The sequence below is a fragment of the Enoplosus armatus genome, chromosome 1 (assembly GCF_043641665.1).
Source record: "Enoplosus armatus isolate fEnoArm2 chromosome 1, fEnoArm2.hap1, whole genome shotgun sequence".
NCBI classification, from domain to species: Eukaryota; Metazoa; Chordata; class Actinopteri; order Centrarchiformes; family Enoplosidae; genus Enoplosus; species Enoplosus armatus.
This window is the reverse complement of record NC_092180.1, coordinates 15,764,596-15,786,420: the sequence shown is the minus strand read 5'-3', so window position 1 is coordinate 15,786,420 and position 21,825 is coordinate 15,764,596. Positions and strand designations below refer to the sequence as shown.

The 21,825-nt window shown below is 39.2% G+C and overlaps 2 protein-coding genes across 4 annotated transcripts; one reads left to right on the top strand and one right to left on the bottom strand.

Annotated features, from left to right (window-relative positions):
- Positions 1-3,067: 3,067 nt before the first annotated feature.
- Positions 3,068-8,005, top strand: pigb (phosphatidylinositol glycan anchor biosynthesis, class B). Of its 2 annotated transcripts, none has more exons than XM_070906120.1 (12): positions 3,068-3,179; positions 3,319-3,448; positions 3,827-3,944; positions 4,057-4,161; positions 4,556-4,686; positions 4,782-4,922; positions 5,009-5,060; positions 5,151-5,362; positions 6,176-6,240; positions 6,322-6,541; positions 7,545-7,722; positions 7,804-8,005. In XM_070906120.1, exons 1-12 carry the CDS (start codon positions 3,068-3,070, stop codon positions 7,915-7,917), a joined length of 1,578 nt encoding a protein of 525 aa, XP_070762221.1. In that variant the 3' UTR covers positions 7,918-8,005. The 2 variants fall into 2 exon arrangements, with proteins under 2 accessions (XP_070762221.1, XP_070762231.1); XM_070906130.1 differs by having other exon boundaries at positions 3,068-3,185; positions 3,331-3,448.
- ccpg1 (cell cycle progression 1) lies at positions 7,883-17,266 on the bottom strand. 2 transcript variants are annotated; one of them, XM_070906101.1, is made up of 10 exons: positions 17,183-17,266; positions 16,179-16,268; positions 15,302-15,419; positions 14,652-14,737; positions 14,364-14,553; positions 12,620-12,952; positions 11,889-12,004; positions 11,464-11,583; positions 9,968-11,277; positions 7,883-8,826 (listed from the first exon to the last, which is right to left on the bottom strand). In XM_070906101.1, exons 2-10 carry the CDS (start codon positions 16,236-16,238, stop codon positions 8,634-8,636), a joined length of 2,526 nt encoding a protein of 841 aa, XP_070762202.1. In that variant the 5' UTR covers positions 16,239-16,268; positions 17,183-17,266; the 3' UTR covers positions 7,883-8,633. The 2 variants fall into 2 exon arrangements, with proteins under 2 accessions (XP_070762202.1, XP_070762210.1); XM_070906109.1 differs by having other exon boundaries at positions 9,968-11,271.
- Positions 17,267-21,825: the final 4,559 nt, after the last annotated feature.

Genomic DNA, 21,825 nt, shown 5'->3' with positions numbered 1-21,825 from the left:
CAAGAGACGAAGTATTTTCTCTTCAGGGAGATGAAACCTGCCTGTTTCTATAGTTATTGGTAACTGAACGGTTTTGAATGAAGGAATTTTAATTGACTATTTCTTCATTGTTGTATTGGTACTTTTACTTGAGTGAAGTATTTGAATACTTGTTTTACCTCTGCCAGATGCAATGGATTTATGCTTTAACTAATATGATACAGCTTCACAATTCACAGATATGAATGTATTTCATGTTGTAGAACAAAATGTGAACTATTTTCAGGCTTATGTGGACCACAGACCTCATCTTCTGTATAAATGTTAATCTCTGTGTGGGGAAAAAAAGGCATTGTGAATCTGGCAAAGGAGCCCATGGCTGAAATACTAGTAGGTTTTGGCACTCGAGAATAATGAACATCACAGTGTCTATGGACCATTAGAGGGGCTTTATTAATATTATATTATATTTATTAATTACATTTTACATACAGCATTAGGGGTAGATGTAAGGCAAAAAGACAAACAAACAAATGTAAGGTTGTTTTTTTTAAACTATTTGCAAGCTTTGGAAATTAATAAAGAGATGTAAAATGAGGAGTCAAACTTTGAAACAGCTGATAATTCAGGGGGTCAAATTATTAAAATATTTTATTTTGTACATTAACAATCATACAAAGAACCCCAAAGAAGCATGAATGTATCCATGCTGGTCAAGTCTTTGTTTCGGCCTCCAGCTCTGACAGTCCAGCAGCCTCTGATGTAGTTCTTCTGGCTTCTGGCTGTGAAATATTTCCTGGGAGGGATGAATTACTTCAGTCTGTTTCATTCTGTTTCTTTGGCACATCCTGGTTTTGTTGTCCTGAGGTCTTCAGCACTGGCCCAAAATAAGGTCTGTAGATATAAATACCACCAGCGACTCCAAGCAGCGTGGCGAAGGCCATCTGTGTGAAGGGTATTCTTCTTCGAAACATGACTTCTTCTAATATGAAATCCCAATGTTGAGATACAAGATGATCCTGAAAGAAGAGTACAGTGGTGTTACACAAGACACTTTATCTGGACACAGAATTATAATGCAAGTGTCTTTTTTTAATCATTTTGCGTCTCCTGTGCTCTGTTGAATGTTACATGTTCTTGCAAAATTTCAAGCATAACTTGCTGCATGGATGTTGTAAGCTACTCTACGCACAGTGCAGGCTAACTGCTGTGTTGTTGGCTGTACTGCACCAATACTACTGTTTTAATAGCATATCCTGAGCACCGCATAGGACTTCTTCATAAATTTAATTTTATATTAAAATTAATTAAAAAGAAATCTAAATCCCTGAGTAGCCACAGGATTCCTACTCATTTCCTACATCCACATGAGCATTGTTTAAGTCAGAGGTTACCTTCAATCCACTAAGTCTGGCGCCTTTTTACAAGACCGGGTCCAATGCAACAGTGAACCTACAGCCCAGCACACAGCTAAACACACTGAGACACAGTTGTCTTACTGCCAGAATTAATCCCAACGCTTTCCTTAACCTCCTAACCTTAAAATACAGATTCTTTACACAAGTACAAGTGTGTGAGGTAGATTTCCTGTACTATCACCCTCAGAGACACTGTTGCCCTGTTATCCAGAAACAGAGACTCATCACAAAAATCCAAGGAGGACTGAAGCTGAGACTGAAAACAAAACACCTTATGCTATGTGACATGCATTATTAAGAGTCTTCCCCTGTGTTTATCAATAGAAGGTGAATGAGGGTCTTTATTTATGTGATACTTTAATCAATCGATCAATCAGTATGCACTCAATGGAATCATAAGACTGCCAAAATGTTGGGGTTTTATGGTCATTGTGCAATACGAAAGTGATCTTTACAACGATTTCCACTGAGAATTAAATACAGTTTAATGATTCTTATTTTGAAAAATCCAGACCGGATATAACGACAAAGCGTCTACTAGCTTGACACTTTCCGAATCGTTCAGCTGAATACGACTCAAACATGACATTTTAGCTGATTTAGAGGAGATTCTCTGTAACATTCAGAACTCACCGAAGGAGTGGATTATTGGAAGTGTCTGTAATCACAAAACACACACACACACCGAAGAGCACAGATGTAAAACACACGATACAACTCCAAGGACTCCAAGGAGACTGAGCTGCAGGAAAACATTCTTCTTCTACTCTGAAATGTGGCAGAGCAGGAAAAAAGCTACAGTTCGCCACCTAGCGGAGCGTCCAGTAACATGGTTCCTGCTGTGCGACAGAGGCCTACACTACAGTGATCGCAATTATATCAGAGATCATTTAAGCAGTGGTGGAGGTTGTATTCAGATAAAGTACTAATACCCCACAAATAAAAGATTAAGATTACACTTACACTCACCACGGTGTGCTGTGATGATGAAAATAAATGAGTACTATTACTAGGTCAAAACTCTGACCTTAGCATTCTTAACATTCTTACTCAAAAAAGTCACAATTCATTTCTTTCTCATGAAAAGTAGTGATGTAATGTGAGTGGAGTGGTAACTTTTTGTATCTATAATTTTCAACCACCGTGAGTAGTTTTATTTTTGTCCTTTTTAACATGTCCTCCATTTTTTACTGTGTGAAGTGGGCCTCCATACTTTCTTTGCATATATCGGCTGCAGTTAGTAGAATTGAATTTGGAATTGACCCAAATGTTTCTGTGGCTCACCATACTACAGTTTGTAGTGCAGAACTTTTACTTTGAAGTCGGGAAACAGCGTTCCACCGGAAGTAAGTTTGAGTGCGGAAGTGCAGCTCAAACCGCTGAGTTCAGGTCACTCTGTACTAACTGGGAGTTAACATAAAGTCGTTGTTGTTTAGCTATAAGATGTCAACGTTTAATACTGTTGGTTAAATAAACGGAAAGATTGAGCAGATTGTTCACCCGCAGAAGCTGACCAACTACTGATAGCTTACGTTCATTTTATATATTTCAAATTCTTTGTGCCTGATTTTCCTCCTTGTGTTGAAGAGTTCACTCAGCCTCTGACTCTGACTGAACACACCTGATTTACATCCTGACAGGTGAACTATGTCGTAAGACGACATATCCTGATGGAGAACATCCGATCACGTCTGAAATTTGGGAATAAAGTTGAAGATGTGAAACTGAGGAAACGAAAATCCCTTCTTTACTCAAAGGAAGATGGATCTCCTCTTAACTACGGTGGGAGTCTTTATATGTGATATTTTAATTTCTACAAAATATTGTAGATAGCAATGGTGACCATACCACGATGAGCTGTGATGATGAAAATAAATTAGGACTATTACTAATATGAAATTATTTTTCTTCAACTCCACAGGTGTGCTGAGAGCCAGAGTTGTTGTGTTTTCTGTGGCATTCAGGCTGATCAACTGCTTCCTGGTTCAGACCAGCTTTGTCCCTGATGAGTACTGGCAGTCTCTGGAGGTTTCCCATCATATGGTCTTCAAATATCCTTTATCATTATCACCTGCAGCTGTGTGACTGAATTACTGTGGATTATTATTATTATTAGCAATAGTGTAGTAAGGGGCTGCTGTAAGGAAAATGATATCACATGGAAAGTAACGCCTCAGACTGGTCACCTGCTGTATGTCTGTACTTGAATTTGAAAAAGTTTTTTTGTGTGTCAGCATTTTCTTTTTAGACACAATTATGTGATTTTAGAGCTCAGTGTTTGTGTCAGCTGCTCTCAAAACTGAGGATTTGTTTCTGACAATGCAACAACAAGCAACTCTTCACATGTGTGAAGCTGAAACCAGTAGTTGATATTATTTTTATTATTATTATTCTCTTATTTTATGCTGTTATAAGCTTAACAGTGTGACTTATGGCTACCTGACATGGGAATGGAAGGCAGGAATAAGAGGATTCTCCTATCCACTCTTCTTTGCAGTGATATACAAGATATTACATTTCATAAACTACGACTCAGTCTATCTCCTGGCAAGTTCACATGTTTTCTATTCAGACAACTTTTACAATCAGCATGTCTTTGACTAAATATATTTCCTAAAGTCACTCTGGTTCTCTGATCCCGGTCTGGTTGGTTCTGCAGATATGGCTTCCACGAATACTTCAAGCACTCCTGGCCGCGTTCGCTGATGTGAAATTCTTCTTTCTCGTCCAAACGTTGGAAAGTCCTGATGTTGCAAAATGGACGGTAAAGAGTTTACTTGCATACTGTGTGATTTACTGCAGTTCATTCGTCAGACAACCTTTGAAAAATGTCCAGATCTCATGCAGATCTACTGTATTTTAGAAAATCACAGATTTCTTTACTTTGTTTTGAGGAGAGAATGAAGAACGTGTAATGAATGGAGAACACAGAAATGCACGATTTTAAGCATACAAAACTTGATCACTCTGTATGTTTAGGTAATTGGTATTGTAATATTGTCCATATTTTTTGGTTGTCTTTTAACTTTACTTTCCTTTACATTTAAAGAACTATTTTGGATAGTTAGTTTATTGTCCTCGTCTTCACCAGAGACAAACAGCGCTGGTTCCGAAAATACTCGACTTTCCTCACTGTTTCTTCTTATTTTGGTCTCTAGTTCTTCTGCCATCTGTGCTCGTGGTTCTCTTGGTTCTGCTGCACCAGGACTCTGACCAACAGCATGGAGACCACCATCACCTGTCTGGCTCTATTTTACTTTCCCCTCCCTGGATCCAAAACACACAGCAGGTCTTGACTCGTTACATCTTTACCTCATCTCATTTTTAAGTCATCTCCTCTCTAAAATAGATCATTTACAGACACATTGTTTATGTTTTTTCCAGTAAAAAGTATTTGAGCCTCGTTGCCTTGGCTGTCATTGTCCGACCGACAGCCCTGATTGTCTGGTTTCCTCTGCTGATGTACCATTTCTGGCAGGAAGACAACAAACTGAGACTCATCACTCATAACTTCATTCCTATAGGGTTTGTACTTTTAATCTCCCGTCATCTTCTTCTGTTTTTCATCCTCACATCTTTATTGCTGTAATCCTTTTTCTCCTCATTTTCAGAGCGGTGGCTGTTGTCATTTCAACAGTGATCGACTGCATGTTCTATGAAAAGGTAAGACATCAAATCCATGTGATTTTTAAAAAAAATCTCTAACTGCTGCTTATCAAGACAAATGTAACTGTTGCTCTGTCTGGTTTTCAGTGGACGATGGTGCAGTTCAACTTCCTGAAGTTTAACATCTTCTACGGTGTGGCTGATTTCTACGGCTCTCATCCCTGGCACTGGTACTTCACTCAGGGGTTTGCCGTCGTGATCGGTCCTCATCTTCCGCTCTTCCTTCATGGCTGCGCCGTCGCCTTCAAAAAATACAAGATTCTCTTGGCAGCAGTCGTCTGGACACTCGTGGTTTACAGGTAAAATGTGTGTGTTTACATTCATGGGCTTGTATTTATCAAACTTGGAGAAGAAACTCAGAAGTAAAAAAATTATTTGCTCAAAGAGAGGCGTGTTGTAACATCCTATAAAATGTGGACAAGAAAGCAGCAGCTGCAAATAGCACAGTACCCTATTATGAATTAGTCACGTTGCTTCAGATAAGAAATGATTCGTCATAACTAATAATATTTCATGCAATCATTCAAAAAAAAATTTCACTTCTGTTTCTGTGCTTTAGTTATCAAGAATCTACTCTCAACTAACTCTTTATTGAAGAACATTTTTATGTCAAAAGAAATTTCATGAATTTCATTATTCTTAAGTTTGTCAGTCTGTAATAGTGAACGATCTGAAAGGTGCCCTGTGGAGTTTTCTTGTAAACAAAGTTATATTAACGCTCAGGGTTACTCACAATGACACACTGTGTTTATCTTTGAAGTTCTAACAAACATGTTGAGTGCATTTCCTTCCTCATAGAACATTTGCAAAGCTGCTTTTATTTTTGAGAATTTTGAAACCTGAATTGTTTACATCCATATTTATTTGTTAGCCTTTGATGGCACACTTCTGTGTTTACTGAGGTGTTGCTGCCACCTGGAATCAGGGGAGGAGTGTGAAACCATTGGCATGAGAAGACCCAAAATACTCAAAATATACTCAAATATTGTTCCATAGTGCTACTAGTGGTCAAAACCTCCACAGGGTTTCAGTTTTATGGATACGGGTCCTGGTCGGTCGAGATGTTTTTATGCCCAGCAGACAAACTGACATGTTTGAATCCTTTGCTTCAGTTTGCTTCCTCACAAGGAGTTCAGATTCATCTACCCGGTGCTGCCGTTCTGTATGGTCTTCTGTGGTGAGTTCCCCAATGTACTCATCAAACATTTCTCTGTGATAAAGAACAGCCAGATGTGTGTTAATACTTCTTCTACTACAGGAATATCTTTGGCTAACTTGAAAGAGTGGCGACGAGCTGCCGCGTTCGCCTTGTTAGTGAGTAACCTGGCTGCGGCTCTGTACACCGGCCTGATCCACCAGCGAGGCACTCTGGATGTTATGAGCCGCCTACAGACGCTCTGTGACGTCAGCGGCATCTCCACCCCTCTTCAGCCAGACGTCCTCATCCTCATGCCCTGCCACTCAACACCTTTTTACAGGTACGGTGCAACCCTTCACACCTGAGGGACAGTCTGCAGGTGATGAGCTGTATGATGAGGTCGCTCTTATAGAAAGGAGCTTAACGACTATATAAAACCAGGAAACCTGTATAAAACCTGTACACTTGTTCAAGTTCATTCTTGACTGTGGAAACAGCGGTTGACAAAACAATCTCACCTCAAGGTCCATTTAGTAGCTGTTGTTGAAGCTTTCGACCGCATTGTGAGTTCCATGGCAATTGTGAAAACTGAATCTGCCAATGAGGACCGTGTGACACAGTCGAAAGCTCCAGAACGGCTATTAAAGGGACCTTGCGGTGAAACTGTTTCATCAAACATACACTTGTTATATACATCACTAGCCTATAGGGCTGGGTATCTGGTGGCAACACTTACCTTTCTGTGAGGAATATAAACATGTTTCTCTACAAAACCTTTGTTGAATTTTTGTAGCTGTACAAGAACTTTGCCTCCATAAAAAAAGAAAGGTTTATATCAGAACATATCTGACGAAAAGTGAATTAGGCCAATAATCTTGACGAAGGATTCAATGCCAACTTTTCCTTCATCCTGTATATGTTATTTAGGTTATTATTGAGGCTCAATGCAAAGCCCTACCATCTCTGTGTATTAAATAATCACTGAGCTTCCTTCTGAAGGCCTTCAGGACACTGTGGCAGCTTCGATACACAGATTCTGTAACTGAGCTGTTGAGTGGATGCATAGAGGAAAAATAGGACCAAATATGCTATTTAGTCTTTCAGTGTCTGTGCTCAGTCACTCCCCGTAAGTATCTTGTTGGAGGTTATTACTTTCAAAATGTAAATAATGGATATGCGGTCCATCTCTGAATATAGATTTGTGTAAACTATAATAACTCGATACTGATAACCTCCTGAATGCCTTTACAAAATAATACTTGTCCTCCTGATTAACAACCAATAAGAGATTTGATTGATGATGATGTGCTTCAAGCAGCGGCTGACGGTTTCTCTCTTGGTAGCCACGTCCACTGCCCAATGAAGATGAGGTTTCTTGAGTGTCCTCCAGACCTCGGAGAGGAGGGTTACGTCGATGAAGCCGGCAGATTCTACGACGACCCTCTTCACTGGCTCAGGACTTCATTTCCATACAAGTCTTCTCTACCGACCCACCTGGTTTTGTTTGACGTTTTGGAGAATGTAAGATATTCACAGTTCATTATATTTCTCTATATAGTACGAAACTTTATCTAAACTTTAATGTGTTCTTTGTTGTTGTAGGACATTTCCGTGTTTTTGCAGGGGAATAACTTTGTGAGGACAGCAGAGATATTTCATACTCATTTTCCAGAGGGAAGAGTTGGAGGAAGCATCTTTATTTATGAAAGGCACTGACAAACACTGGAGCACTGGCAATTTTCAGTGTCACATGATATGGATTTGCTACTGAAATAAATATTTTAAACTCAAATGTTATTTTGAAATATCACTTGTCAGATGTGTGTTTTGTTTTTTTTAATTCCCACCTAAATTTGGTGAGACATTGGTTTTCCAGTCATTTTCTTTCCAACACATGTAAATACAACATATAAAACTGCCAGGTCCAGTTAAAACAAGCTCGAGGTGGAATGTTAGAAAACTGCGTTTTAACTCTGAAAGCTAATTACAACCGCGTCACACACAACTGTCTTTGTAGCAGCAAGTTAAAACGACTACATGGCTGAACACGGACACATCCTAAATATGGCATGTCTTTGTTTTCTGTTTAACACAGAACAATAGTTTAATTCCAAATTCACATTTTCTGCTTAATAAATTTATGTGTATCTTTAAACAAAAGTGCTATGGTTGAAGATGAGTATCTGATGTTTCACGTTTGTAAAATGTTAAATGACTTCTCATGTTACTAAATGTGCGGATGACGTAAGGTATGCCACATCTTTCACTCAAACCTAATAACGATTACTTCACTAAACACAAAACAGATCAAGGACGTTCAGTAGCATTAAAAAGTGAACATTGTGCAAACTTACAAAAGAAAGGAGACTTTGCATCTAAATACAACCCAAAATAGAATTTGCAACTATGATATTAAACCAGTTGAGATATTTTCAGTATTTGGGATCAAACGGCATAGGACCCAGTTCTATCTTGACGTCAGCCATGTGTCTGTCTGCGTTTCTTCCTGATCTGCTCCACTTGCGTTCACCGTGTGGTCGAGATCTGGCTCTTTGCTGCTTTCGCTGTTGATGCTTCGCCCTCGACTCTTCCTTCGAGTCTGTGTCGGGTCTTTCAAAAGGCCCACTGTGTGATAAAAGCGTATAAATATTAGTGTTAAACTCAGAAATTCACAAAACGTATTCACAAAACAAGTTTCTCCTAAAAATAAAGGACAGATCAGTCCTAACTTACAGACTCTTACAAGGTACTATATGTAACAATATGGCGAGAAGAAGTCTATATATTATTATTGTTATTATTATTATTATTATTTCTAAGCTCATGGCTCAGGAAGAAGTCAGTCAAGTCCTCCCCAAAGAAATTGTCCAACTCATGGAAGAACTGAAGGACCAGGTGTGCCAGCAAGAGGAGGAGTTCCCTGCTTTTTTACAGGACCCAGAACTTGTGAAGTCTGTGGCAACAGTGACAGCTGAGTGGACCGATGTCAGCGGCTGTAACGGGCCACAGGGCGGCTCAGTGGTTAGCACTACAGCCTCACAGACAGATCTAGGCTGAACGGCTGTGTTCTTCATGTCTCCATGTTCCTCCCTGTGTCTGTGTGGGTTTCCTCCCACACTCCAAAGACATTAAGCTTGGGTCAATTGGACATTTGAAATGTCCCAAATTAAAATTTAAATCAATAATAACATTTCAAAGTAAAATTGCTGCCTCAATTGTTGTATCTTGTAAGTTACAGTCCAGTTGTTTCTTGGTACTGCAGCTGTCACGATCACGGATTGTCATTTGTCCTATTGATTGGTAGCCCAGCGTCAAGAAGGTGGGTCTTAACATGAGCCACTGTGGGAGACGAGTGAAGTGACTACAGGAAACAAGTCAAATCAAAGTAGGCTATTAACCAAACCAAAACTGTTGCAACTAATTTGTTAAACAGTTACTTAGGTGAACATTACATATTAACAAAATATAACTGACACCAATAAACAGATTATTCTATCTATATATCTATATCTGTATCTATATCTATATGTCTATTAGAGCTGAAATGATAAATTGATAAATCTTTGACAGAAAATGAATTGGCAACTATTTAACAGTCTCTACATTAGTATCAGATTAAGTCTTTAGTTCCAGAAAAAAATCTTGAAAAACTTGGGAATTATTGTGAAGTTCCTCAGTAAAAGTTGCTCTACGCAGCTTTGTGAAAAGGTATGAAGAGGAAACTCTTACCTGGGAACTTTTGGCATAATTTATCATTTAGACTTACTTTGGGCCATAGCTTTTTGTGTAAGCCTCTCCAAAGAAGTGCCGGTAGATGTAGTCATCAAGATCTCCGAACACGTCGTCATCCAGGCCATGATACTCGTGCATGTCGGTCAGATAGTCCTCCACGCCGCTGACAAAGTCTGAGAACAGCATCCGGTCGTGGATGAACACTCCGTTGTGGAAGAAGTTGTTGATGAACATCTCAAGCTCTTTCCAGTGGTGGAAGTGGTCAACTTCTTGCTGCAGGTAGCTCTGCAGCAGCTGGTAAAATTCGTCTGCTCTGATCGGCTCCGTGGCTTTGTTGAAGAGACTCGTGAACTCCTGGTAGGCGCAGTCGAAAACCTTGGAGCATCCTTTCAAGTTGGCCTTGTGGGTGTTTTGACCTCGATCTTCGTGAACTTTAAATCCTGATTTTCGAGTGTTGTGGTTGCTCTGGAAGGATTCGTCAAATTTGTGAGGGTATTTGTAATGAGGCTTGTGGGATCTGTGCTGCCACGACTCTTTAATATTCTTCTCATCACGTCTCTTACCATAAAAGCCTCGGGCTTTGTTGATGAAGGTCGAAGCCGAATCCTTGAAGTGTCGGAAAGTTAATTTGACAGAATCTGAGAACTTCCTCAGGTTCTCCTTCACAGCTTCTTTTGCTTTCTTTATCTGTTCTTTGTGGTGATGGACAAACTCCTTGGTGGAGTTCTTCACAGCGTCAAATGTCTCTTTCACTTTCCCTGCCATGCCCTCTTTTGCTTTTTTCCCTTTGGACTCTGTGTCTCCTTTGGCTCTGTCTTCCTTGGTTTCCACATACAGCCTCTCCCACAGATCAGAGCGCTGCTGCTCGAAGCTCAGTCTCTTCTCCAGCTCCATCAGACGCGACTGCAGCTCTTCTGCCTCTGAACCGGCTTCCTTTCCAGCTCCAGGGATGTGTCTTCTCAGCAGATTTAACTCTCTCCTCAGATCATCTGTAACCTTTCTCTCCTTGTCGAGCTTCTTCCTCAGCGTCTGTGCTTCAGCCATCATGTCTTCCCTCTGGCCATGGAAGTTTCGGATCAGCTGTTTCTCCTCCTCCAGTTGGTCTTTCAGTCTCTGGTTTTCAGATAGCAGCGAGTCGGCAGCAGCTCCTGTCGCCTCCCGATCTCTGATCTTAGAGCGCAGGTTTCTCAGCTCCCCCTGTAAGGTGGACAAGGACCTTTCTTCACGTTCCAGGGAGATTTTCAGCTGCTGGTTCTCAGCTGCCAACCTCTGCTGCTGAGACACAATGTTCGTCCTCTCCTCAGCCTTCTGTTTCAGCAACATTTCCAGGTCATCTCTCTGGTCCTTATTGGGAAAAGAAGCAACAAATGAGGGAAAGTTATGGCTTTTAAAGTGGTGTTTACATGAGTCATGATTATTGTATCTATGCTTCAGTTTTGACATATAACTCAACATTTCCTTATTATAACATTTGCATGTATTTTGCATTTGTATTATGTTATCAAAGCAGTACACGGACTTCCACGTTACCTGAATGTGCACCTGTTTGATGTTGAGCTCCTGGTTCTCTTTCTTTATCTTCTCAATCACCTCTGTGAGTAGTGATATAACTTTTTGCTCATCCACATCATCCAGACCAACATCACCCCTCTGGAGTGAGAAGAGGAAGAAACAAGTTATGGTCCATTAAAGTCGAGGTTACCTGGGTCGAGATTGTTGAGGGTGATGCACTCAAAATATGAATCATTCAGCACCCGAGGAAGTAGAACAACAACAAAACAATACATTTGATTTATTATTGGACTGTTGTTTGGTTGAACAATAATTTAGGAGTAAAGTAAATGTAAATAAATACAAAAAAAGTATTATGCATGAAAGAAGTCACAAAAGTCAAAAGAAGGAGTTAATGATTATTGAAATGTACGTTGTGAGCTGTGACCTGTGTTGTCACTGACCTGGTTTGTAAAAGGCTGTTCTCTAACATGCTGGTGAAGCAGATCTCTCACACCATCAAGTTCATTCACTCTGATTTTCTCCACAGTTTTCTGTCTTTCTTGAATCTGGACTGTGCCTGTAAGTGAGTTACACACAACATTAGATAGCATTGTTGGGGCAAGTCCACATGTGATGAAGCAGCAGTCTGTGGTCTATAATGACTATGAAAGGTCAGAAACACAGTTATGAGGAACAAAAGTGGGACAGGTATAAGACCTACAAACTGTAATAAGCACTGTAGTTCCCACCAAAGATAAGAACCGCTGAGATATCTTTGCACCTGCTCTTACAACCAAACTAAGGAGCCGTGTGAAAAGTAACTGGTCAGAAAGTACTTGAAGTCAATTCTGACGCAAAGTAAATTTTTAATGCAGCAACGGGAGACTGATAGACATAATCACCTGCACAAATCAGTTTCAAATACCTCGAGCAGTTATCCACTCCAGTACAGAAAAAACAAGCACAACATCACATCTGAGAGACAGACACGTCAAAACCAGACTTAAATCGCTTTGAAAATTAGTGGGATTATTTGATCTTTCACAGACGACGAAGGTGCTGTACTGTAAATCTTTTGGCAATTAAAAACATGTACATTAATATCTGCTAACTTGAAAGTTTAAATTAAGTTTATTTTCTGCATTTACAATAATGTCAGTAAAATCTTCCAGCTCTGCAGTGAACTTCTTACCGTAGAAGTGGCCAAAGCCCATGCTGATGGCTACAACGAGGGCAATCAGGATACATGTGTTTAGGATGTTGCTGCGCTGGCCTTGCATTCGGACATCCAGAGTAACAGCGGGTCTAACTGTCTGCTCCTCCTGCTGCCCCCTATCTTCCTCCTCCTTCTCGTCCTCCTCCTCACTCTGGCCAGACTCCAGCACCTCCTCCTCCTCAGGCTCTGTCACAATGCTTGTGGTATTCTTCCTCAACCTTCGTCTTCGGACAACAGTACTGGCGCTTCGTCCTGCCTCGTCCTCGCTGCTGCTTGAGTTTGTCACTGCAGGCTGCTGGGCTGGGAAACCTACAGCAAAATACACAAAGTTGTGGTCACAGTGATCATATGGTGGAAAGAAATGAACAGAAGAGAGGTACACACAAAGAAACAGGCTCAGAAAGCATGCGTAAGTGAGGTTAACCATGCAGATAACAAATATTACAGATCAAGATGAACTGATTCACTAATGCTGAACAATATTGTTGCAAATTCTTGACCCATTTTTTTCGTTCATCTGTTTGTGAAATGTTTTTGAAAACATAAAAAAGGAATAGTTTGACATTTTCGGTAATATATTTAAATTTATTCGCTTTCTTGCTGAGAGTCAGATGAGAAGATCGATATCACTCTCATGCCCAGATAAGAATAGTCCGGCACATAACCCCTGTAACGTCACAGCGTGGGGTTTTTAAACTTCGGTTTTTATATGGATGAAACAAATAAGACATGAGCTTTAGAGGTGCTGGTAGGCAGATTTCATTACCTTTGGACAAAGTCAGGCTAGCTGTTCCCCCCTGTTTTCAGTGTTTGTGCTAAGCTAATCTAACCAGCTGTAGCTTCACACCGTACAGACATGAGAGTGGTAAAGATCTTCACATCTAATTCTTGGCAAGAAAGTAAATAAAAAATACATACCAAAATATCAAACCATTCATTTAAGCAGAAGCTAAAACAACATTTATAAATACAAATTTAAAACAGAAATAGTGCTCCTAAGTTATTTGTGTTGGATCTCCTGGATAATTTGCTGCTGCTTGTTATCTCAGTTCACCTAAAAGAAAAAAATTACCCAAAGAAATTCACAACTTAAATCTGCTGATGCACACAGATATTAAACAAAAAGCCATCTAGATTTTATAGTGTATGGCTGCATATTATCAGCTCACACTAGGCTGACTGTAACTCACCATCATTTTAATATCACACTCATTTTTTATATTAATTACTCTTAAATTCTAAGGCAGCCAGACCTGCAAACACCCACACATGCACACGTGGAAAAACAGTGAATGAAACCACGCTGCATTTTTTCATATGTGGTTGAACAAGCTTTTAAAAGAAGCACAGCTGGCTCACATCAGCATGTGTTCTTGTCAGCAACTGATCAGGATTAGTTCTGTGCTTTGCTGAGCAAACCTAGCATCGTGTTAGATTCACTCAGGTTTCAATCAGGCCACCTGGAAAAGATCTGCCTCCAATGAGCTGACTTCTCAGATGGTAGCCTAACTTCACGAGACTCTGTGGAAGTTTCCAGTGACTCAACATCAAACCTGTTTTGGCAACGTAGAAAACAGGCAGAGGAAGAAAGTTTTTGTGTTGATGTATAGAATTTCTCTACGTTGACTCTTTGACTGTGAGTGTAAACAAAATCAGCTTGCTAAAGAGGACATAAGATAGCTCAGTCCATCAGTGTGTGTGTGTGGCGCTGCAGCCCTACCAGTCTCTGCAGCAGTGAAGGCGTACTGGCTGCTGCAGGAGGTGCCGAGGTAGAACTCCTCGTTGGCTGCTGCCTCCTCCTCCACCTCAGCGTGCTCCTCCTCCTTCAAGTCTCTCAGAGTCACAATGTCTGAGTGATCGCTGGAGGACAACAGACTCACATGCTCTTTCCCTGTGGTGTTGTCTCCGGCCTGGAGAAAAAAGAAATATAGATATTTCTGTATTTTGAAGATGGAGGGCAAAGGGAGCAGCAACAAAGTGGCTCTGAAGTATTTAAAGAACTTCTCACCTCTGAAGCATACAGCGTCTTATCTATGGTTTGTTCTCCCAGAGTGTCATCAAGTGAATCAGCAACCCTCTCTTCAACACACTCAGCTGAGAATAAAATAAACACAAATTAAGATAAATGTGTGAATTATTATGGTTATGATTACAAAGTCACATGTGCTAAATCATGTATGTTACTGTATAACAATGACAGTCATAATTAGAGCTGCAACTCGCAAGTATTAGTATTCATTGTTTGGTCCATAAAATAGTAAAAAAAAATGCCCAATACAATCTTCCAAAGCTCCACTTGACACATTCAAATTGTCTTTTTATTTTGTTCAAAGTACAAACAGTCCAAAACCCAAAGAAATTCAGTTTAATGTCATTCAAGACTAATACAACCAAAAACTAACTGACTTAAATTAATTAGTTAACAACATAGTTTCAGATTCATTTTCTGTCAATAATAATCAATTAATTTACTAATTCTTTCAGCTCTAATCAGAATTAATATTTCTTTTCAAAACAAATATTTTTCCACAGATAAAGAGCACAACGAACACAATAAAACAACATACAAAATGTCAAAGGAGGAAAGTTATGAGAAATATGCAGAAATTAGGTAATATTACTAATTCATCTACTACAGTTACACCCAGACATTTTTACCAGCGGATGCAGCGGCCTGTGTATCCTGCAGCTTCACTTCCTCCGCTGGAGGGTGCTCTAACAGCTCGGCTCCATATTCCACTACAGCCTCCGATCCCAACGTCTCGATATCTGAACCCTGTAAACACAATAACAGACATTAAAACCTGACATATAGTATACGGCAAGAGAGCCTACAGTAAGTTTTTCTATGTAAGATGATTTGTAGCATGAACTGGTTTTAGTAAAAGATAACTGACATTTGCTACAGTGACTGAACAAACATCAGTTTGCTAGAGGCCTTTCAGTGTAAAAGGTTACATCAGTGTATATGTAAAAATAAATGGTAACATGTATGTGTGTATAAATATATCTAAAAGTATTACAAAAAAGGGAAAAACAGCAACAATAAAGCAAAATAAGCAAAAATAATCTTTAATTGCAAACCCCAGCTTGTTTTGTTTTTATTTCAGATGTATAACCTCTGTCCAAAAATACTTTTATTACCAAAACCCCAGCTTAGTAATTAAAGAGTATTTTTGCACACAAGTTGCTGCAGTTCATTCTAGGGAATTGCCGATTTTACCCTTTTATTGGATTTTTTCTTAATGTGGTAATGTTTATTGGCAGTTTGTGCTGTCACGTCAGTGTACTATGTCCAAAAGTATCTGGATCTACTTGGATGAGATTAAATATGATACTCGATTGATCCTGTGATTTGGTAATCATATTTAAAGTTTCCTTCACAGACATTAAGCCTAATTTGAGTTGTTTTTATTTTTACAATTTACATTGTAATAAGCCCTCCTCTCCTGGCTGCCACCTTATAAAATGCCAAAAACTATACAACAAGCAATGAAAATACCTGGGATTAGGAATAGGGAGAAATTATTTATACCTCATTACTAATAATGGTCCATCCACAGGACGACTCTGCATCACTTGACGTCTCTGACATTTCTGCCAGTTGTCAGCAATATATGGGGATCTAGAGGAGATAAGGTGGTTAAACACTGGAGACAATATATTGTGCCGAAAAAAGATAAGGTAGGTCAGTGTGTCACAAGCTGAAAAATAGTATGCATCTAAATGAATCAGGTCTACACCAATAGACTGCTCACATATCTGATTGGGCAGGAACTATTTTCTTCCAAGAGGTGGCAGGATCAGCAAACCTGACCCCAAGCAGCCTGTAACTATTTCACTATAAGTATAAGTTCAGTATAAGAAAGTAACCTTTAGTGGAAACAACTTATGTTTTGTTTTTGATGAAAAAAATACCACAAATGATGAGATACAGTAGTTATATTAACTATGAGTCACGTCTGGTTGGATTTGAAAAAATAAAAATGTTATCACTTTAATAGTGAAGCACTACTGTTATGGATGGCTAAATTTAGTTTAATTCACTATCTCAGCATGACATTCACACTCATTCCCACCTTCATTACTTTTCTGTAGCTGGTCATAAACTGAATACTTGCCATCGCCATTTAAATATTTAACTCTAGATAGGTAACATTTTAGGTTTACAAAACAAACAAACAGACAAAGAGAAGTAACCGCGATCTCTAGCGGTGACCACAGCAACAGCTAACAGAGACGATGCCAGCTGACCGCGGCCTGACAGCGAAAACAGCCAGAGTTTGCCTCAACAAGAGAGAAAACAACGGTGAACACTGCAGCCGTTAACTGTAGCTAACATTAGCTTCGTCTGTTAGGTATTAATAACGACATTTAGCGGTTGTTTAGCAGCTAATTAACTAACTTAACAGGCTAGTTATTAACGCCACCTCTCTGGGCATCGTCGGAACATAGTGTCATATCGACAATGTTCGTTATCTTTGGCAGCCCCTTAACATCAGTAGCTTTTTAAAAACTAATAACATCGACTAAACTCACCGGTGTTTTGTGCCCAACGACGGCAGCTGTTTACAAGACACTCCAGAGTTATTGCAGTATGCCCTAGCCCAGGTTATCCGTTAACAACACTGCAAAGCCGACTGTGGACGGGAAATGTAGTTTTAAAGTGATATAGCTAGACAGGCAACTCAACGCCTCCACCGAACTCTTGGAACTACATTTCCCATGGGGCAGCGTCCAAGAAGGCTCCGCGTGGGTGGAGCAAACCGTTTGGAAAACAAAAAAAACATAAACAAGGAAGCGTGACAAAGCAGACCGCACACGGAATTAATTATTAAAAAGATAACACAACGAACTCATTAATGTGGTTTGTACTGTGTTGTAGCATTCGTAGAAGTTTTGAAAAAGCATAACGGCTAATCTGCAAAGTTAAATTGTTCACCAGAAAGCACGTGCTCGTCATTGTTATGGGCGGTGGGCGCGTGTCCTCTGGTTCTCTGCCAACATATGTTTTGGTTGACAAATGAAAAGTTCTGTGGGTAGGGTTTAGTTACAATGCGTCAACAATGACTTATGACACTATTGTGCAACCTGTGGAGACTCACCTGTCGTCAAAACCACCACATATATCTATGGTGATAGCGGGGAACTGACATAAAATACACCAAATTAAGTCTAGTTATCATTGTCCTGTTTGTTGTCGCATTAAAAAGCAAGATTCATCTCACATTAATGGAGCGTGTGAAGACTATAGAGCGAGGAAGCTCTATGGAACTAACCCTTCAAATGTATGAATAATTATATATGCTGATTCATTTTTATAGTTTTAGATCAGTAATCCTATGATCTGCTTTTAACATGTGATACCAGTAGAGGTCAGTGTTGTGCCAATTTTTATAAATTGTAGGTCATAGAAATGATAGCAGGTTCTGCAAGGAGTAGTGAGTGTGTTTTACATAATGGCAATATTAGTATAAGCTCATATATAAATATATATATATGTGTGTGTATTTCTAAATTGGTCTCCTGTCTGGAGGACCATTCAAAGAGTTAAAGTACTCTAAGTACTCTTTGCAGTTCCATAAATCTAAAGATAAAATAGAGAGCATCTTCAGTAAAAACAACTTCAGACAAGTTACAGTTTTTGTTCTTTTATTTAAACTGAGAGTCAGACTTTTTCATCATTAACCACTGTCTAAAATTTCCTAACTGAACATTTTTGGCAAAAACCAACTGGCGTGATTCCCGTGACAAAGTCAAAACTGACAAAATATAACAAAATATCAACAGAAAATATCAGAAAACATCATAATTACAAAAAGGTACATTCATTTTTCAAGACTTGAAAACCTACTTTCTCTTTGAGGAGGAGCAGCCGTGGGTTCCCCTGAGTTTGACCGTAAATTACCCGCAGCTCTCCCCCTCATATCATTTAAACACAACATTACTGCAAAAGGGAGAACAAGCACACGCAGACCAGACTCTGTGTTTTATCCCTTTAAATTCACATGCTCGGACAGCATCATAATTCCAACATAACACCATTCATGAGATGAAAAAAAGCAGACGAACATCCCGGGTCCCTTGTTTGATGATGGTGCATCTTGACCTCAATCTTACAGACATTAATGACCCAGTACATTGTGTCTGCACCTATCACAAGAACATGAAAACATAAAAATCTGAGGTAGCACTTATGTACCTGTATAAACTACAACAGGCCCAATTTAGAACCTTTACAAATCCAGTAGTTGTGTATATAAAACCTTAACAGCTGCCGGAGGTCGGTATATAACGAAGGGCTGTTTTCAGATTATGGATTGAGCCCTTAAAGCTCCAGTAATAGAGGATATATGAATACATTACAGGGTTCAAGTTAAAATGGAAATGTACATCCTTCTTTTACTTTGCAGAAGCCGGTTAAACATGACTGAAACTAAAAAAAATCTTATCTTGAAAGACAACAGATAAAAATGAGGAACATTTTGTGAAAATAAATGATGATTAAGAAACACAGTGTAACGTTTTCATCCTGATGCACACAGTTATAAAATGAGCAATGACAACATTTCACACAAAGATAGGATGCTTTTAAACTGATCTCTTACCAATATGCAACGGTGACCTTTAAAAAAAAATCTTTGGTTTACATTGTTTGCTTTTCAAAAGAAAGTTAAACTGATTGTGTCACTTTTCATACCAAAAACTTCTCATGATTGAATCCTCTGCAGAATCCTCTGATTAAAAATACAGAAATGTGAAAAAATTTGTGCGCCCGCCGACTTTCCTACAATCTTTGTTATGCTATGAAATAATTGTAATAAATTCAGTTTGTGAGATCTTCAAATGAGCTATATAAAGGCATGACATTTTAATACTGCACATATATTTCTTGTTAGAAAACTACTTTATGTACGTCCCATGTGAGGAATTCTCCCAAATACAAACATTTAAATCATTTTGTAAATTATAAATCAGCGGGTGCACATTTACACATGACTGCACTGTTGCAACACAGACTTCTAATCGATATAATATACTGTATTTAACTCTTATAATAATTTTCACCTATAATGTACAGACATCTGTTTGCAACAGTTTCGAGGAACTCTGCGACAGGATAATTTAGCTCGTGTGCATAAGCTTGATTACTAATTGTCACTCCATCATCATTAAGTGCCCATGTATCCTGCTGGCACTTCCTCAGAGTTTGAACCTGCAACTCCCTGCACTCTTTCTGTCGCGGGTCAAGGCCACTAATGTGCAAGGCTTTAGTTTGAGGAGCAGCGCCTCAACTCATCTCAAAGGCCGCGTTTCATCTTTGGTCTGATGTGTTTTCGATTATTTCACATTCCTCAGTAACCTTCTGCCAGAGATTAGTTGAGAGACTAAAATAAACTCAGGTAGCAAACAACTCTTTGGGTTATAGCATCACAGTCACCGCTGCACATTGGCCGATAATACAAAACTACTTGGCAGACAAGTGCTAATCTTTATCTACTCTACAGCAAAACAAAAAAAAAACTACTTGGAACAAAAGTAACTACAACGTGTACTCAGTAGTACATTATCTTCTAACAAAAATATAGATTTTTTAAAAACGTTTCATGGTGTTCATTCAATTCTTCACTTTCATCTATGATTAAACACTTCCATTGCTTTTACTACAATCATTCTTCATGTGTCGCGTCCTCATGTGGATCTTCTCCCTCTAGATTAGGCTTTGGTTTCAGCATCTCAGGGACACTTCCCACATTAAGGCCAATTATAAAGCTTTTCTCTACCGACATGCCACTGCAAGCACTTCTGGTGTGAATCTTTACACAAATAAAATGGAAGAAGTCAACAAACAAAAGTCTGTTGTAAAAAACAGACGTTATAGGACCTGAGGAGAAACTACAGAGGGTGGGGGGTTTCCATCTGTGGGGAGGGCAGCACAAACATTTGAGCTACTGGCACACAATGTCAGAGATACATTCATAGCATATTCTATTAGGCAATTACACACTTAACACACAGTTTAGTACTGAGAAGATACCCTGTCAGTTCAGCATGTAACACTACATGACTTTTCAAATGTACTAAACTTTCTGTTCCCTGAGTTTAGGAAAACAACAAGATAATAAAGTTAATTCTTAAATGAGGTAGTATAAAACAGGAATGGCAAGGGCAGCTGCACATTGACATACAAAACAAAAAGCAGACATTCATCATCTTTCCATGCCATTACTCAATAATGGACAAAATGAACAAAACATATTATTAATACTGGCTCAGTGCCTCAGCAACATCTGAGGAGATAAATAAGAAACCGTGTGTGTGTTTTCCATCCTTCAGTCCACACAACAGGTGGAGAAGAGAAAGCTGCAGCGCCCTTACCATCCACTAAATCAGAACAAAGTAAGAGAAAAAACACAAAATGGGATGACAATCAGAGAAAAGTCATCAGTAAGTATCAAATGTGATGTGACTGAAGCAGCCCATCACATAACGTAGGTATAAGTAGTTATTAAATATACAGTGGAAGTTTACCCGGAGGTAAACCGAGGTAGATAATCAGTGAAAAGGACTCACGCTTCCCTTTCGCTCCAGTGATAAAACTCTTTTAAATAATGTCAGAAATGTCACTTTTGTCACATTTTTTGACAGGCTTTTAGAACATTCATGGTGGGTGAGATTTTTTTTCCAAAAACATACGCACACAAATAAAGAGAGAAAAAAAGACATTCACTGAATGAAAATGAAAGAAGTAAAAGAAATCAAATGACCCTCCCTGCCAACATTTTATACTGTAAAAGGGCCTTGTTGGCTTCCTGTTCATTGTGTGTTGGACCAAAAAAGGATAAAGGTTTAAAAAGAGGCCTCTCTCTTTGTTCTCTTTACACCTCTCTCTCACACTCAGGCCTGTGGTACACTTGCTAAGGAAAAAAACTGCAGGTGGGTTATGTGTATGAAATTGTCCTTAGCTTTCCTCTGTCACGCTTAGTTGTTTTCTGAGTGATCTGAGAGTCACCATTATTTCCAGTTTCTCTTGGTGGCAGATACGTAATTAAAGCATTAGTTCAACATTTGGGGAAATATACTTATTTGCTTTTTTTGCAGAGAGTTAGGTGAGGAGATTGATACCACTATTATGTCTGTACAGTAAATATGAAGGTAACGTCAGCAGCCAGTTAGCTTAG